This window comes from Myotis nattereri, assembly GCF_964212035.1.
Source record: "Myotis nattereri genome assembly, chromosome: 1".
Lineage (NCBI taxonomy): Eukaryota > Metazoa > Chordata > Mammalia > Chiroptera > Vespertilionidae > Myotis > Myotis nattereri.
In genome coordinates, this window is record NC_138075.1 from 133046867 (window position 1) to 133064859 (window position 17993).

Consider the following 17993-nt stretch of genomic DNA (forward strand, 5'->3'; position numbering starts at 1 on the left):
ACACATATTCTTGAAGAAAATAAAACCCCTATGATAAAATTAATAAACTATCTTTCAATGGTGAGATAAAAGGTAATTTTCATTTTTGTTAAAAATAATTTTACAATGAATTCATAATACTTTTATAATCAGAAAACAATATAATTTAAAAAAATACAACTTAAAAAATCACTTTAGAGTGTGTTATAATAGCATGTGAAAGAGAAAAGAATTACAAATAAAGACATTGTTTTGCTCAAGAAAACAAAGTGGGCACATGAAGTCATACATCTCTAGGATGTCCAAACTCTCAGCTAAGCATATTTGGCTCAACAGAGGCATGAAAAGTGAAGATTAAATAAAACTACTTAAGCCATGCTGTCTCAACGTCTCAAGGTTCCCCCAAACCTGGGCTTCTCATAGAGGTTACACTCACCTTAAGAAAATCTGAATTTCCAAAACTATGTTAAGATCTGCCACCTCGACTTAGGTCACGGGATTCTTTCCATGAAAGTCACCCTTCCACCTTACAACTAACACACACTAACCCAGCTCATAGGAAGTACAGACCAGCCCCATTATATGACTCCTCAGAATGAGCAAAGTGAGATCTGTTTATGTTTCAGCATCATGGGCTGACTTGTGTTCTCCTACTGCCAAAATTCATCTGTAGGAGTCCTAACCCCCAGTACCTCAGAATGTTGCCTTATTTGGAGACAGGCCCTTTAAAGGGGTACTTAAGTTACAAAGAGGTACTTAAGTTATAAAAAGAGGATATGGGGACACAGACAGAAGGGGAAGACCATGTGAAGAAACAGGAATGATCATCTGCAAGCTAAGGAGAAAGGCCTGGAACGGCTCCTTCCCTCACAGCCCTCAGAAGGAACCAACTCTGCCGACACTCTAATGTCAGATGTCTAGCCTCCAGAACTAAATTAAATAAAAATTAATGAGAAAATAAATTTATTTGGTAAAGCCACTCAGTCTGTGGTACTTGGTCACAGCAGCCATAGCAGATTAACACAGTACATAATTGCACGCACCCAAGACCTTGACCAGGTTCCTCTCACCTCCAAATTCCACTGAATTACCAAGACAAGGATTCAAATTCCTCACGCTTCTCCTTAAATCTCCATCTACTCCTATCATGTGTATTTTAACTCGGGCCTGACCATGACAGACTCCTATTCGGTCTCTCCTTTCCTTCCCTTTTCAATCCATCATCTGCACAGGGGGATATTTGCAACAGATGCCAAACACACAGAAACAGATGTTCTGCAGGCAAAGTACCCACAGTGCAGGCACCGACTCAACCAGTGCAGGCACCTACTCAACCAGATAGGCACCTCTGGTGACCTAGGGAGAAGGAAAAAGCTGCAGTTCAGCCACTACTTGAATGACTGGCCTGGCTATCCTAGCTAAACCTCAGCCTGGACAGCAGGGCGTGGGCTCTGGCCAGCCCCTGAAGCTCCCTTCTCAGTGTTTGGTCTATGCTGCATCTGTAGCTGTTGCACATCTGCCCTCAGTACATCTGACTTTGTCTGAAGGAATTCAAAGATCTCCTCTGGATGGCCCCTGCCTCCCACCATAGCGTATGGCCCTGGTCTCACCTCCACATGTCCCCGAGGCCCTCCATCCCTGCAAGTCTCAGTCATTCTTGACCACTCCCTGCCATTCTCTCCAACAATTCCCTATGCATCTGGAAAGATCACTTGTATTTGACATGGGACTAAATGACTTACCCCTGTTTCTCCATTTGGAACACAGCCTGGGAAGTCAGTCAGTTGACCCTTCCACCTATGTGGCCTGGGACAAGTGAATAAACCCTCTGGGTCTTAGTTCCTCCTTCTATAAAATGGGAATATGAATAGTCCTACCAAACTGTGTTGCTGTGAGAATTAGATGGAGTCGTACAATATTAAGCTGCTAAACCTGGACATGGCAACAGCTCAATAATTGCTAAACCTTGTTTATTTTGTTGAGCTTGACACAACACCCCACACCTTATAGGTACTCATATTTGGGTGATGTTTTCAATCTTAAATAAACAGCATGTTAAACTTGACTTGGAAGCTTAGAAAAAAAAAAGTGAAATCTAAATGCTAATGGAAAACTTTGCTCATTTTGTCGATTTTTCACTTCAGGATATTGATGATGACTATGTAGATTACCTAAGAAGACATTTTTAATGTGGTGCTCTTCGAAACTACTTAAATCTACTGCAGATCCTAGCAACACAACATTACTTATGTTCATCAACCTCCAATATTTGAAACACACACACACTGCATAAAATTATACACAGCAAAACTAAGGATGCCAACCCATATTTGCTCTCAAAATTTCCTACATATAAAAAGCTTAAGTACACAATTCAATGATATTTAGTAACTTTATAGATTTCCACAGCCTTTACTATAATCCAGCTTTAGATTTCCATTACCCCCAAAAGATCCCTTGTACCCAATTTCTACCGTACCCTCACCCACAGTCACAGGCAACCATTGGTCTGCTTTGCATGCCTGTTTCATACAATATTTTGTGTCTGGCTTCTTTCACTTAGTGTTTTTTGAGTTTCGTCCGCGTTGTAGTGTGTATTCATATTTCATTCCTTTCTATTGCCGAATAATACTTCATGTATAGATATACCACATTTTGTTTATCGATTCACCAGTTGATGGACATCTGGACTGTTTCCATTGTTTGATGATTATGAATAATGTTGCTATAAATGTTTATATACTATGTTTATATTTATGTGGACATGTTTTTACTTATCTTGGGTAAATATCTAGGAGAAGAAATCCTGGAGCATCTGACAAATTTATGTTTAACTTTCCAAGAAATTATCAAACCATTTCCAAAGTAGTTGCACCTGGATTTCCACCGATGACTGATCTAGTGCCAGCAACCCCTAAGCCTCACCTCCCACCTGTGTCTGTTGCCTCCTGCACAATCCTAAAGAAACTTACTCCAGCATCAGCACCAACCCCTGGTGTCAGCAGGGGACCCCTGGATGAAGCAGAACTATCACTATGTCGCCTGCTGAGGCTCATCCCCAGAGCAAGTGGTTAATAGGAACATTAAGAGCACCAAAAATCTTTACAGCTGTTCCTGCCCTTGAATGGCAGGAACATGGATCCTACTACAATGATCCAAATATTCCCAGGAGCTAAAACTAAAGTGTTAACCAGCCCTAAATGGTACCTTCTAAGTATACCAAGGAAACTAATGCACTCTTGAGCGAATGTAAAGGTCATTGACAAAGATTATGTACCCTGCTTAGTGCTCCCACATTTCAACAAATAACCAAGAGTGATAACATAAACCCAACAACAGCCCTGTAGGTAGCTCAGTTGGTTAGAGTGTTGTCTCAATATGCCAAGGTTGCGGGTTTGATCCCCCATCAGGGCACATACAAGAATCAACCAATGAAAGCACAGATGTGTGGAACAACAAATTGATGTCTCTGCCTCTCTATCTCTCAGTCTCTCTCTCTCTTTCTCTAAAATCAATAAAAATTCAACAACAAAAAACCCCCACAAAAGTCCTGTCCAGATGGCTCAGTTGGTTGGAGCATCATCCCATATACCAAAAGGCTGCAGGTTCAATCCCTAGTCGGGGCCATACAGGAGGCAACTGATCAATGTTACTCTCACATGGATGTTTCTCTCTCTCTCTCTCTCTCTCTCTCTCTCTCTCTCTCTCTCTCTCTCCCCCCCCCCCGCCCCCTTTCTCTTTCTCAAATCAACAAAAACATATCCTCAGGTGGGGATTAAAAAAGCTACAGCCGGGCGGCGTGGTTTAGAGGTTGAGCTTCAGCCTGTGGACCAGGAGGTCACTGGTTCGATTCCAAGTCAGGGCATATGCCCAAACTGCAAGCTTGATCCCCAATAGGGGGAGTGCAGGAGGCAGCTGATCAATGATGTTTTCTCATCATTGATGTTTCTATTTCTCTCTCCCTCTCCCTTCCTCTCTGAAATCAATAAAAATATCTTTTTTTTAAAAAACAACAAGCATTGTCTTTGAAATAAAATATTTTAAAAAACAATTGAGATTGAGACTCCTTACACAATAAGGCTATGAACACAGATGCTCTTCAATTTATGATGGTTTTATGTCCTAATAAACCCATTATAATTAAAAATATTATTGAGTCAAAATGCATTTACTACACCTTACATACTGAACATCGTAGCTTAGCCTATATCCAGTTTTTATTGAATGTATATTGCTTTCATTCCATTGAAAAGTCAAAAAAATTATTAAGTCAAACCATCATAAGGTTGGGGACCATCTGTATCATCTTAGGAATGATAAATTCCCTGAGGTAGATCCTAAGAGCTATTGAACTAGCCAATATGTTTCATTCTGGCCCATTTATCCAGCATCACAGTCACAATTTGCATTCATCTATGAGGTATCCCAATATAGCTTCACTAAATTATCTGTGGAGTATATCTATATCCCTACCATTTATGCAAACACAATCTTCATGGGCTTGTTTTATTTTTAAGTACCCTGAAAATACAGGGGTTGGCAAAAGTAGATTTACAGTTGTGATTATGGGAAATAGTACAATAATTAATAAATAATAACGCAAGAATAAGTTGTTTTGCATACTCACAACTGTAAACCTACTTTTGCCCACCCCTGTATTCTACTGAGGGGAGAAACACATAAAGGTATTTCACAAGATATTCATACCGTGGTCCAGACTTTGACTAACTGTAGCTGTGTCAGTGCACATCTAAGAGGTCCAGCACCTCAGTTAGATTTGGAGGCTTCATTTGATCCCAAGAAGGCTGCTCCATACCATCTCTAGTCAATATCCCTACTCCTAGCACTCTCCAGAAAGCCCAACACCTACTTGCCTATTTAGTTTCTGGAAGCAACATATTCCCCATCTACACATTTAATTAAAACCTATTTAGACAAACAAGAAAATCGGTCCAATCGGAACGAAGTCATCCCAGCAATAGACCCTTGAGGCCACCCAAAAAGCTGTCCAGGTAAAAATGCCACTAATTCCATCTGGTGATTCCTTTACTATGGAAGCCTTAGCCACTAGTTCTCATGCTCTATGGAGTTTTCTTGCCCATGGATCCAAGTAAGAGTATACCTTGCTTGTCCCAATTGGCTACTTGCAGGGTCCCCTACATTTAGGAGAAAGGGAATAAATTTATTTTATAGATGACAGCACCACCATCACATGTGCTGGAAACCAGTGAAGAGCTGCTTCTTTCCATTCTACGACCAGGACAGCCTTGATAAAGGATGGGACCCAAACATCAGTCATTTCAACACCGGAGGATACCCTCAAAAAAAGTATGTTCATTGCCCATATTTTACAGACTCCTGAGTGGTAGCTAATGGCTCTTCTCTTTGATCTGCTCTATGGATCAAACACAAAATAGATTCCACATTCAGGATTGTTCACTATGGGACCTTCCACATTAGGAATATATCGCTGCTCAGACCTCATGTATTAAAATTAAAGTCCCCCATGTCTCAGCTCCTACTACAGGTCCCAAGGAGGAAACTCAATTTAATGCCACAGCCAACCAACTTGCTCACATTTCTTAAGTAAACTCATATAGAACCCAAACAGAATTACCCTTCCCACTGAATAACAAACTCCCATTCTGCTATCCCTTTTCAAACCTGGAGCCCAGATTGAAAGGGATAACACAGTGGGACCCATAGAAAATGAGGGCCCTAATCTTCCCCTTCCACCCCGCCCCTCCCCCAAAAAGCTATTCTATATGCCAAAGAAATCTGTCTGCCAAAGCCTACTGTCTTTCCTCAATATGATGGCTTTAAAGGCTGACTAACTGGAGGTGTCTGTTTCTTGGTGCCTTCTTTTAAACTACATCACAGTCTTTGGTATAAAAGACACATGTCTAGTATTTTCAATTGTTTAACACAGACTCAACACTCCCTGTAACTGTGTGGATCTTTTAACGAGGAATGGAAAATTTTGAATTAGTTCCTAACACCAACATTCTTAAATAGGATGCCAGCTCCACTCTATTACGGTGATTTGAATAAGGATTTGCTACAAGACTCAGGATGGAATGCCCATGCCTCTCATAATAATAGGAAATAAGAATTTACTCAACAACTCCTGGAGTCAAAGGAATACTGATTTTTAGTCATTCTTGTGGTAATTTCTCAAATGTAAAGCTCTGTCTCAAGGTCTTAGGGCTACTCACAGACTCATAAAGGTTTTGTAAACTGCTGTATACTCAATACTCTCTCTCTGTTCCAGGTCTTTTCCTTGAGAACCATCCTCCTTTATCCCCACCTCAGGAATTCTTCGCTTGCCTGAGTAATAAACCTTTCTTTGGTTATACCAAAGCACTACTGTCATGACCTTCAGTAGGAGAAACTAACCTTGGGAGGAGCTGCCCCATGACATGGTGAAGTTGCTAGGAAAGCCATCATAGAAGGTAGGAAGTGACTATCTCATTGTGTTTTTTCCCTAGTGACTAATGATGTTAAACATTTTTTTTCAAATGCTTATTAGCTATCTGTATATATTCTTTGGTAAAATGTCTATTAAAATTTCTGCCCATTTTTAAATTGGGTTGTTTTCTTCTTGTTATTGAGTTAGTTGCAAGAGTTCTTTATATATTCTGTATACAACTCTTTTACTGCTATATGATTTTCAAATATTTTCTCCCAGTCTATAGTTTTTCTTTTTATATTCTTTTAAAGATATTTTTATTGATTTCAGAAAGAAAAGGAGAGGGAGAGAGATATATAAACATCAATGATGAGAGAGAATCAATGAGTGGCTGCCTCCTGCATGCCCACATTGGGGACCGAGCCTGCAACCTGGGCATGTGCCCTGACCAGGAATCAAACTGGGATCTCCTGGTTCACAGGTTGATGCTCAACCACTAAGCCATGCTGGCCAGGCTTCCTCTCATATTCTTAATGATGTATGCAGAAGCATAAAAATTTTAAAGTCTGATAAAATATAATTTATCATTTTCCCCTAAACTGATTATACTTTTCGTGTTGTTTCTTTACCTAATCCAAAGCCATTAAAATTTGTTTTCTTCTAGAGGGTTTGTGGAATATTGTGGTTTAAAAATTGTGTATTAGAGAGTTCTAGTGTTTTTACAATAACCAACAAGGTAATGGAAATTATTTTACAATCATTTTAAAAGTACAGGTTATGCCTATAAAATTACCTTTAGAAATCATTATGCCCATGGAAATGAATGTTCCCAATGACTGATTACCTATAGCATGTACAAAGTCTTCTTAGTACTTCATGAAACAAAATTAAGTTTTTGAAATATGAAAGTACAGACAAGATATATTTAACTTCTTAAGTGTGTACACATAAAGATACTATAGCAATAACCATCTTCTTAATGGCAAAAGAAGCTATAATATAAGACATCAGGACACAAGAACATTTTCCTCCAGTTTGCTCATGGCCTCGGCGGCTCTCTAAAGAGCTTCTTTTTCTCCCATCAAATGAGAGGTTGTAGAACATTTGAACTCTTAAACCACAGAGCAGCTAAGAGCCTAGTGGCTCTAAAAAGAATCACTGTTCCTAGCAGATGAGGAGGTATATTTATTTCCTTTTCTTCTCTTCATATCCCTTCCACTGTGCCCAAGCCTCTTTTCTCACTACTTCCTGTAAGCACTTAATCTCTCAAAATATTTGTGCTTCTCTGTAACTCCCCCCAAAAATAATTCCTCCCACCAGGCAGATGGGCTTTTCTTTGTTTGTTTCAAATTCATTCTAATGCTTGTTGGCTCAAGGAAAACGTCTACCAAGGTCACAGTGAATTAATGCACGAGGCCAGGCAGCATTAAGGCAACCCTGCTTTATGTTTCAATGGGCCCACCTTCACTTGGGCAAACGGGTGCGAACAGTGTTGTCTGCTGACTGTTTCCTTTCAAGTTATAGAAAGCAACACCCAGCCTCTTTGTGAAGAGAGGCCCTGTCAAGGAAGTAGTGGAGTCACATGAGCATAATGGAAAATAAAATTCCACCTCCAACAACCTCGAGTAAGTGGGGCCAATCAGACACCATTTCTTCATGAACTCCGATCTCTTCACCCACCTACCCAACAAAGCAAAGGAAAGAGCAGAGCATGTCCTCCTGCCTGGCAAGCTCACCCTAGCTTTTCTGTCCCCGTGGCAATGTGCCCACAGAAGCCCAGAGTGACTGCAGCCGCATTCAGAAGCCCTCTCCCTGGTCAGCTGGCCTAAACCATGTGCCCTCCAGCTCTTACCACAGCAGAGCAGCTGAAGGTATACATAAGCGACTAAGGACAAAGAGGTGGAAATGACAAGCTGGGAAACCCCAGAGAAACCCATTTACAAACAGGGAATAGGAGGAGACAGGCAACTGACACCAAAGCAGAAGTGGAGGAGAGCTCCTCTTACCCCTTGAAAGAGAAGGGTTGCAATTAGGCACCGGGTTAGGAAGACTGCAAGAGTTAATGCCTCATTTCAAGTTACATCAGAAACCAGACTCAAGGCAACTTTAAAGTGTACTGAATTTTTTAAAACAGAACACGGATAGTATAATAACTTCTAAAAGCAATGAAGTAAAGATGAAAAAGGGAGTAACAGCCCAGCCGGCATGGCTCAGTGGTTGAACGATGACCTATGCCTAGGGTGTGGGCTCGATCCCCAGTGTGGGGTGTGCAGGAGGCAGTGGATCAATGATTCTCTGTCATCATTGATGTTTCTACCTTTCTCTCCCTCTCCCTTTCTCTCTGAAATCAATTATATATATATATATATATATATATATATATATATATATATATATATATATATTAAGTGAATGACAGCATTCTCAAAAGTAAAATTCAATAGCCTTCAGCAATTTGGAGCATGGGGGTAGAAGAAAGGGATACTGGGTGAGCGTCAGCTATTCCAGGGTTCTGATGCGTTGTATGGCCCTTTTCTCAAGCCTGGTTCACAATTAATTTGAATTTTCTGTAGTTCATAGTTATGATCCCAGTGTGAGCATAGACAACAGAAAAATGTCGCATAAAACATTATTACAACTTTCACTATAAGACAGTAGAGAGTCAACAGTGCCTGATTCTCTCGCTTCCATACTACGTTCTTAGGCAAGTACACAAGTCTACACAGAATGACAACCTTACACAACCGCTTCAGAAATCTGTCAGGTTTGGGGAAGAAATACTGCTAACAAGAGGGCACACGGATCACATGGAGCAATTGCCAGCAGCTGATGTCAGATTCTACCTCTGAAACAGAGCAGGACCAGGGAGAAAAAAAATAGAGGCTTTGATCTTCCTCCCACTGCCCAGCCAGAGAATCAGGTGGCTGCTCCCACACAGGAAGGATCTACTTCCTGAGGCTGACTGGGTGCCCCAGGCTCATTCACTGCTCTCTGTCTCCAGGCTCTTGAGATTATACCTCTGTTACATTATAAAGCGACACCAAAGGAATGGAAGGGAAATCAGCCATCACACCTCCGGACATGACAGGGTGGCAGGTTTCAGGTGACATTGTTCATGCATTATTCCTGGCAGCAGCAGGAGTCCAGGTTGATTAGGATCACTCATGAATATATGCACTTTATGACAGCCAATTGGTTAAGACATGGGAGCAGAAGATAGCTTTGAGGTCCAGTATTTAAAAACTCAAATGACGTAGACACAGACCACAGGAAGGTGATTACCGGAGGGGAAGGGGTTGGGAAGAGTAGAAGAGTGCAAAGGGGGGAATAAATGGTGATGGAAGGAGACTTGACTTGGGGTGGTGAACACACAATACAATATACAGATGATGTGTTATAGAATTGTACACCTAAAACCTATACAATTTCATTAACAAATGTCACCCCAATAAATTCAATAAATAAATAAATTCAAATGAATAAATTTTATGTTACCTGTATTTACCACAATTTTTAAAAAACTCAAATTATTACCCTATCCAGTTTGGCTCAGTGGATAGAGCATCAACCTGTGGACGAAAGGGTCCCAGGTTCCATTCCAGTCAAGGGTACATGCCCGGGTTGTGGGCTCGATCCCCAGTGGGGAGCCAAGAGGCGGCCAATCAGTGATTCTCTCTCATCATTGATGTTTCTATCTCTTTCTCCCTCTTCCTTCCTCTCTGAAATTAGTAAAAATATATCTACACTAATAAAAGAGAAAAATGGTAATTGGCGTACGGCGATACCCTTTTCATTGGCTAATCAGGGCTATATGCAAATTAACTGCCAACTAAGACTGGCAGTTAACTGCCAACAAGATGGCGGCTAATTTGCATATGTAGGCACAATGCAGGGAGGCGAAAGGGAAAGCAGGAAGAAGCCCCCTGCCACTGACAGTGATCGGAATCCCAGGGGGAAGCTAAGAGCTGGGGGGCAGGGCAAAGGCGACCCTGGGGCCGCCTTTGCCCTGCCCCCCAGCCATGATCAGAGAATCAGGCGCCTTTGCCGCCCTGGCCAGTGATAGCAGGAAGTAGGGGTGGAGCCAGCGATGGGAGCTGGGCACGGTCGAAGCTAGCAATCCCAGGAGCTAGGGGTCCCTTGCCTGGGCCTAAAGCGAAGCCCACGATCGCGGCGCCCCCCACTGCCACTGCAGGTCCCCGCTGCCCGGGCCGGACGCCTAGGCCAGAGGCATTAGGCCTGGGCAGGGCCAGAGCCTGCAACCGCGGGGAGCTGGGGGTCCCCTGCCCAGGCCTGACACCTCTGGCAGAGGCGTCAGGCCTGGGCAAGGGGCCAATCAGGCGATCGGAGGGTGATGGGGGTCAACGCCTGAGGGCTCCCAGTATGTGAGAGAGGGCAGGCTGGGCTGAGGGACACTCTTCCCCACCCCACCCCCACACCCAGTGCACGAATTTCGTGCACCGGGCCCCTAGTTTTAAAATAAAACACTCAAATTATTTGCCCAGCTGGCATGGCTCAGTGTTTGAGCATCGACTTATGAACCAGGAGGTCACGGTTCAATTCCCAGTCAGGGCACATGCCCAGGTTGCAGGCTCGATCCCTGGTGTGGGGTGTGCAGGAGGCAGCTAATCATTGATTCTCTCTCATCACTGATGTTTCTCTCTCTTCCTCTCCCTTCCTCTCTGAAATCAATAAAAATATATATTTAAAAAAATAGTAATAAATAAAATAAAAAACTCAAATTAGTAAGTTTTATATTATGTGTATTTTATCACAATGTTTTTAATTCAAGTTTAAAAACAACAACAACAGACATTTGCATAAGGGCTCTGTGGTGCAGCCTCTCATGTGGTTTATTCTCCAAGAAGGACAACTGCTTCTTAGTAGTGACCACCAGGAGTTCTACATCCTGTCTGAGAGCACAGGCCATTTGGGGAAATCTAAATTAAAAACAAGCCCGCCCTAGCCAGTTTGACTCTGTGGATAGAGTGTAGGCACTCAGACTTGAAAGGTCCAGGGTTCTTGGTTGCAGGCTCTATCCCTGGTCCCAGTCAAGGTGCATGGGGGAGGCAGCCAATCCATGTGTCTCTCTCACATGGATGTGACTCTCTCCCTCCCTTCCATTCCCTCTAAAAATCAACAGAAAAAATATCTTCGGGTGAGGGTTAACAACAACAACAAAAAACACAGCTCCAAAAAATCATAAAATGTATAAAAACATTCTATAGGTTAAGGGGAGAATATTGTTAAGATATGGAGAAAATGCTACTTTTGGAGAATACATACTATAAGAAACAGAAGAAACCCTTGGAAAGCATTTGCTTCACATTCTCAAGAAAATATGAAGTAAGAAATGGAAGGTGAGGTTTAAAAGATTATTAAGTGTTTTCTAAGATGTAAATTGATGTGATAAAGTACAGGCTGGAAAAAATTTAAAAAACTATAAAAATAAATATGTCATAGATTTTACTGTTATAGATAGGGCAAAACAGAGTTGACACTACAGAAAAATAATTCAATAATATAGAGGGCAAATTTGAGAAATGATTGCAGAGGGCAGAGGAAGAGGACAAATTAAATTATAATTTCTTTATACGGCCAAGCAGTATAAATTTTGCACCCCTGCTACACAAATAATCAAAACCATCCTATCTAATAAAAGAGAAACATGGTAATTAGCCGTACATCCACTACCCTTCCCATTGGCTAATCAGGGCGATATGCAAATTAACTGCCAGCCAAGATGGCAGCCGGCAGCCAGGCAGCCTGAAGTGAACATGAAGCTTGCTTGCTTCAGTGATGGAGGACTCCAATGTTCCCCGCCTGCCATTACCAGCCTCTGAGCTTGCAGTTTAAAACATTGTTACAAATATAGAAGCTAAATAAAACCCCAGAAACCTGCTTTCAGCCAGCCGGGATCTCAGAGCTGGAGTTGAAACAGAGTTTTGATTATAGAACCCAAACAAACCGGATACCTGCTTTCAGCAGCAGAGGCCTCAGAGCTGGAGCCAGAGCTAAAGCTGGCCCAGAATTTAAAAAAGAAAAAGAAAAAAAGGAGCAGTTGGGAGCTTCAGTCACCCGCCAGCCTGAAAACAGCCCTCAGCCCTTCACCCAGACTGGTCAGGCACCCCAGTGGGGACCCCCACCCTGAAGGGTGTGTGACCAGCTGCAAACAGCCATCATCACCTCATCCAGGCTGGCCAGGCACCCCAGTGGAGACCCCCACCTGGATCCAGGACACCCTTCAGGGCAAACCAGCCGGCCCCCACCCATGCACCAGGCCTCTATCTTATATAGTAAAAGGGTAATATGCCTCCCAGCACCGGGATCAGCGGAGCCGAGAGGCCTCCCGGCACCGGGATCAGTGTGACAGGGTCAGCGCCCAAACCCCCTGATCGCCCTGCGGCTCTGTGTGTGACAGGGGGCAGCACCCCAACCCCTTGATCGGCCCTGCTCTGTGTGTGACAGGGGGCAGCGCCCCAACCACCCCCCCCCACCCCCCCGACAGGCCCTGTTCTGTGTGTGACGGGGTAGAGCCATAACCTCCCCATCGGCCCTGCCCTGAGTGTGACAGTGGCGGTGCCCCAACCCCCTGATCGGCCCTGCTCTGTGGGTGATAGAGGGTGGCGCCCCAACCGCCCCCCACGGGTCCTGCTCTGTGTGTGACGGGGTAGAACCATAACCTCCCCATCAGCCCTTTCCTGAGTGTGACAGGGTGCGGCGCCCCAACCCCCTGATCTGTCCTGCTCTGTGTATGACAGGGGGCAGTGCCCCAACTCCCCTATTGGCCCTACTCTGTGAGGGACAGGGAGGGGGGAGCTCCTCAACCCCCTGATCGGCCCTGCTCTGTGAGTGACAGGGGGCAGCGCCCCAAACCCCTGATTGGCCCTGCTCTGTGCATGACAGGGGTTGGCGCAGCAACCTCCCCATCGACCCTGCCTCGAGTGTGACAGGGGGTGGTACCCCAACCCCCCAATCGGCCCTACCCTGAGCGTGACTGAGGGTGGCATCGCAACCTCCCGATCCGCCCTGCTCTGTCCATGACAGGGGGCGGCACCCCAACTCCCCAATCAGCCCTGCTTTGATCCCGACCAGGGGCTGCACCTAGGGAGTGGGCCTGCCTTCTGCCACCCGGGAGCAGGCCTAAGCCAGCAGGTCGTTATCTCCCGAGGGGTCCCAGACTGCGAGAGGGCACAGGCCAGGCTGAGGGGACCCCCCCCCCTCCCCGAGTGCACTAATTTTTGTGCACCGGGCCTCTAGTTCTATATAATAAAAGCCTAATATGCTGAGTGTCCGGTTGTCCAGTCGGCCATTCAAGCAATCAAAGCATAATATGCTAATGACATGCTAAGGCCACTCAATTGCTTGCTACGACGTGCACTCACCACCAGGGGGCTGACAGTCGACCGGCCGACCAGTTGCTATGTGCACTGATCACAGGGGGCAGACACTCTGACCAGTAGGTTAGCTTGCTGCTGGGTTCCAGCTGATCAGGACTGAGTGAGACAAGTCAGACATGCCTTGGCCCTCCTGCAGTCCCTCTCCGGCTGGCCAACCTCCTGCATCCCTCCCCAGCCTTGATTGTGCACTGGTGGGGTCCCTCGGCCTGGCCTGTGCTCTCTTGCAAGCCGGGTTGCATGACCACCACCACCCCTGAAGTGCACGATTTTTGTGCACCAGGCCTCTAGTATATGATAAAAGGGATATAAAATAAGTTAAAAGACAGCTTTTAAAAAACACAACAGAATGATATAAATTGAAAAATCTTAAAATAGACCACATTCAGGAAAAAATACAAATTACCTATATTAGCTCAAGAAGTATGCCAAGCAGAAAAGGAGTATGCCAAAAGATGCTGAAAATTTCATCAAAGAATTACCTGAAAAAACGCCTAGAACCAGATAACATAATTAGTACATTCTTTCAAACTTTCCCCAAGGGGCAACCTCAGAAAGTATAACAAACAGTACCAGGACTTGGAAAATGATGGAATGCCCTGTTCATTGGGAAGCAAGGCTGCCTATAGTACACAACCCTGCATAAAATCAAAGTATAGGCAGACATTTTTCTCAAAGTTTTGTTACTCCAGGATTTCTTAGCACCTCTAATCTGCTGTGAAATTCCAAAAGGAGGGTTGTGGGAGAGAGTGTGGTTCCAGCACTTTAAGATTTCTTCCAGACTCCCCCAGACCCTTCTTATGACCACACAGAAGCTACACAGGAGCCTTGAGTCAGGCAATCAGAAGATTAAGATGACCCAAGAGCAGGAAGAGATTAACTAAAGAACTTATATGCATATATGCATAACCCATGGACACAGACCATAGTGTGAAGGCCTAGGGGGAGGGAGGTCAATGGGGGAAAAAGGGGACATCTATAATACTTTCAAAAATAAAGACAAATTTTAAAAAGAACTGCTAGAATAGTAAATGGTAACAAAACACACAGACTCATTAATAAGATGGCAATTAGGTCTTCTGGGAGAATTCATTTCCAAAAGAATGTTAAAGCCAGCTATAAAATGCAAGTAAAATTGTGTTTTGACATGAATAGTGTATATAGTCTATGATGTCATAATTTTTCTCTTGAGAGAACCGACACGGATCTCTGTTCTTAAATATGAACACAAAACAGCAAAAAGAACACCGGTGACAGAGAATGTATTCTACCTAACTCCCACTCACTACACTTGACTATGCTATCAATGAGTTCCTTATTACAAAGACACTTAAATTATCCTTAGAAGTAAAAGAAAAATATAAAACAAGAAACTGATGCTACTAGTAATGTCAGAGGGAATACTATTTCCTGTATCAACATATCAATATGTATATTAATGATTATTAAATATCATGTTTGGTTCCTCAGATATGTTTACCTTTAAATATTCTTATATTTAAAGAATATAAGGTTTGTGACCAAAACTATTTAGCCTTATTTTTATTCTCTTTTAAAAATATTTCCTTTCCAAAAAAGAATATACAGAAGACTACATAGAGGAAAAGAAATTCACAAGAGATAAATATAGGAAAAGGAAAATATATTGCCATATATAAAATTGCAATAATAAAACAATGCTGAGGCACAAAGTACATTCTGCTGGTGAGAATGTAATTTGATTCAACTCTTCTAGGAAGCAACTGGCCTTATGTATTTAGAACCTAAAGTAGACTTATTCTTGGACCTACCAATCCAACATCTATCAGTCCATCTGGAGAATTAATTTTTAATATTAAAATTTACATACATCAATGTACTTAATACAATTATTCATAGCAAACAAAGCAACACAAAACAGGAAATGATCTAAATGTCTAAAACTGGAAACAAGTCAATGGATTATGGCACAATCATATGATGAATTAAGCAACAATGAAAAACAATGCTTTGGGAAAAATTTAATAATATAAATATGTCTGATTGTTTAGGAAAAAAGAAAGGACACAAAATACAAAGTACAATATTAAGTATATTTTAAAATATGTTTATGTAGGGAAAACTCCTGGAAGAATACAGACCAAAACCTTAATATGATCTCTGGGTGGTGGGACTCTGAGTGAATATAATTTTTATATATTTCTAACATCTAACTTTTTGCACCAAGCATGTATTACTTTTATAATCGGAAAAATGATTTTTTTTTAAAAACACACACACACACACACAATTATCGCGCATGGATAAAATACTCATATGAGTGAAAGAGAACAATTTTAAGTCTCCATTTACTAAGGACAAAAACATTCTCAACATCGTGCACAGAATTCCATCCTCCCAAATGTGCCTCTTACACCGGTGCACATTAAAGCATAGACAGAAAGCAACCCAACCAAATCCCTCAATAAGGACAGGCTGCACCAACTCCCAAGGGGGTGCAAAGCACCATGAGCCAGAGGGGAATTCAGCTCCCGTTTTTTTAAAGTGCAGCTGTTTTCGGATGCCCCTAGACCAAGAAACAGGCTTTACCCAGGAGACTGAGGGAGTGAGGAGTTACATTCTGGTGTGTGCATATTCATTCTCTCTCTCTCTCTCTCTCTCTCTCTCTCTCTCTCTCTCTCACACACACACACACACACACACACACACACACACGCACTCTCAATCGTGCCATCCCAGCCAGGTAACTCAAAGCAAGTCCTGCAAGTGCAGCCGCACCCGATCCCCGCGGGCACCAGTAATACCTGTTAGCTGTGGCGCGAGGGGGCGGGGTCCCCGGGCTCCTGAACGTCCTCAGCGCTACCGGGATACCATGGGTGGCCTCTCTGCTTTCCTCCACCAACAGCCTGCAAAGCCAGGGGAAAACAAAAAAAACCTAAGTTGTTACACCTCGCGGGGAGCAGTTGGCTGGCAAGCTGGGCACCGCACTGGCTGCCTGGCCGGGACGTCCCCGCGCGCCCTGGCTCCCAGGTAGTGTCCCGAGCCCCGGCGTCTGAAGAGGCTGCGGGCGGGACGGCGGGACGGCACGCGCCGGGGCGGAGAGCCCTGGACACGCAGGCAGAGCCCGACGGCAGGTCCCGCCCTGCAGCTCCCTCGCCCCGGGCGATGCACGCTTGGGCCCTCACCACGCAGACAGGTCCCTCTCTGCCCACGCGCTGCCCACGGGATTCCAGTGTCGCCCCTCGGGTACCCCCGACTCATCCAGCCCTGCGACCCGGACTTCCCCAACACACCCCACCCTCAGGCCGCCGCTGCCCTTCGGCTGGTCTTCGCCGCCGCCAAAAGTCTGCGCGCCCAAGTCAAGCGGATCGGCGGCCGGGGCCCCGGGAGCGCACAGCAGGGTGCGCGGCGGGGTGCCCGGAATCCGCGGCCACCGGGGCGCGGCGGGGGGGGGGGGGTTACCTGCGGCGAGCGGGTGCGGTGGTCGAGCCCCAGAGCAGGCGCAGCAGCAGGAGGCTGCCGAGCAGGGCGAACAGCGCGCTCCCCGGCCGCATCCTGAGCCACAGGCGCGGCAGCCGCCGCCGCTGCCCCAGCGACGCGCAGCCCCGGCGGCCCCGACTCGTGGCTCTGGCCGCGGCCGCCGCAGCCACCGCAGCCACGCACACCTCCAGCGTTGACAGGCGGCGGGAGGGGCACCACAGCGCTCGGCGAGGTGCGCGCTCGCGGGCCACCCGGCCCCGGCTGCACGGCGTCCCGCTCTCCCACTTCTCCCCCTGCCCCGGCCCGCCGGCGCGCGCTCGGCAGGCGGTGACGCTTCGCCGAACTCGCTTCCTCTCCTGCCGGAGGCGCTCCGAGCTGCTGCGGGCTCCGGGCTCTGGTCGCCGCCGCCGCTGCTGCCGCCGCCGCCGACGACGCCGCGCGGGGTCACCTGAAGGTTGGGGCGCGGGAGCTCCACTCAGTGCAGATTGGGCTCCAACTTTTCTGCGCCTTCACCGGCTCCCGAGGGCCCGCGGGCTGCTCCCCGAAGCCTACGCGGCCCACCGAGGAGCACTGCGACTCCGTCGGTGCCCTGTGGTCGACAGCCAGGGCTTAGCGGGGCGGAGGAGGACGGAACAAAGGCCCACTTTGAAAACTTTGGAAATTGTGTAGTCGCTCTGCCGGATTGTCCCACGCATGAAGGCTGCCAGCAACTTGGCAGTCAGTGGATAGGTTCCGGTGCCCAGTAGAAGGAA

At 45.3% G+C, this 17993-nt stretch overlaps 1 protein-coding gene across 2 annotated transcripts in view; it reads right to left on the reverse strand.

The window, feature by feature from the left end:
* The window catches only part of ST8SIA6 (ST8 alpha-N-acetyl-neuraminide alpha-2,8-sialyltransferase 6), a gene marked incomplete at its 5' end in the record, with an annotated part of 154993 nt that extends 137678 nt beyond the window's left edge, over positions 1–17315 (reverse strand). The window contains 2 exons of one of the 2 annotated variants that reach the window (XM_081091339.1): positions 16566–16667; positions 17224–17315. In XM_081091339.1, the coding sequence (XP_080947465.1) occupies positions 16566–16667; positions 17224–17315 (194 nt within the window). Of the gene's footprint in view, positions 1–16556; positions 16668–17223 lie in introns of both variants that reach the window. The other variant, XM_081091338.1, reaches the window with a different exon arrangement.
* Positions 17316–17993: the final 678 nt, after the last annotated feature.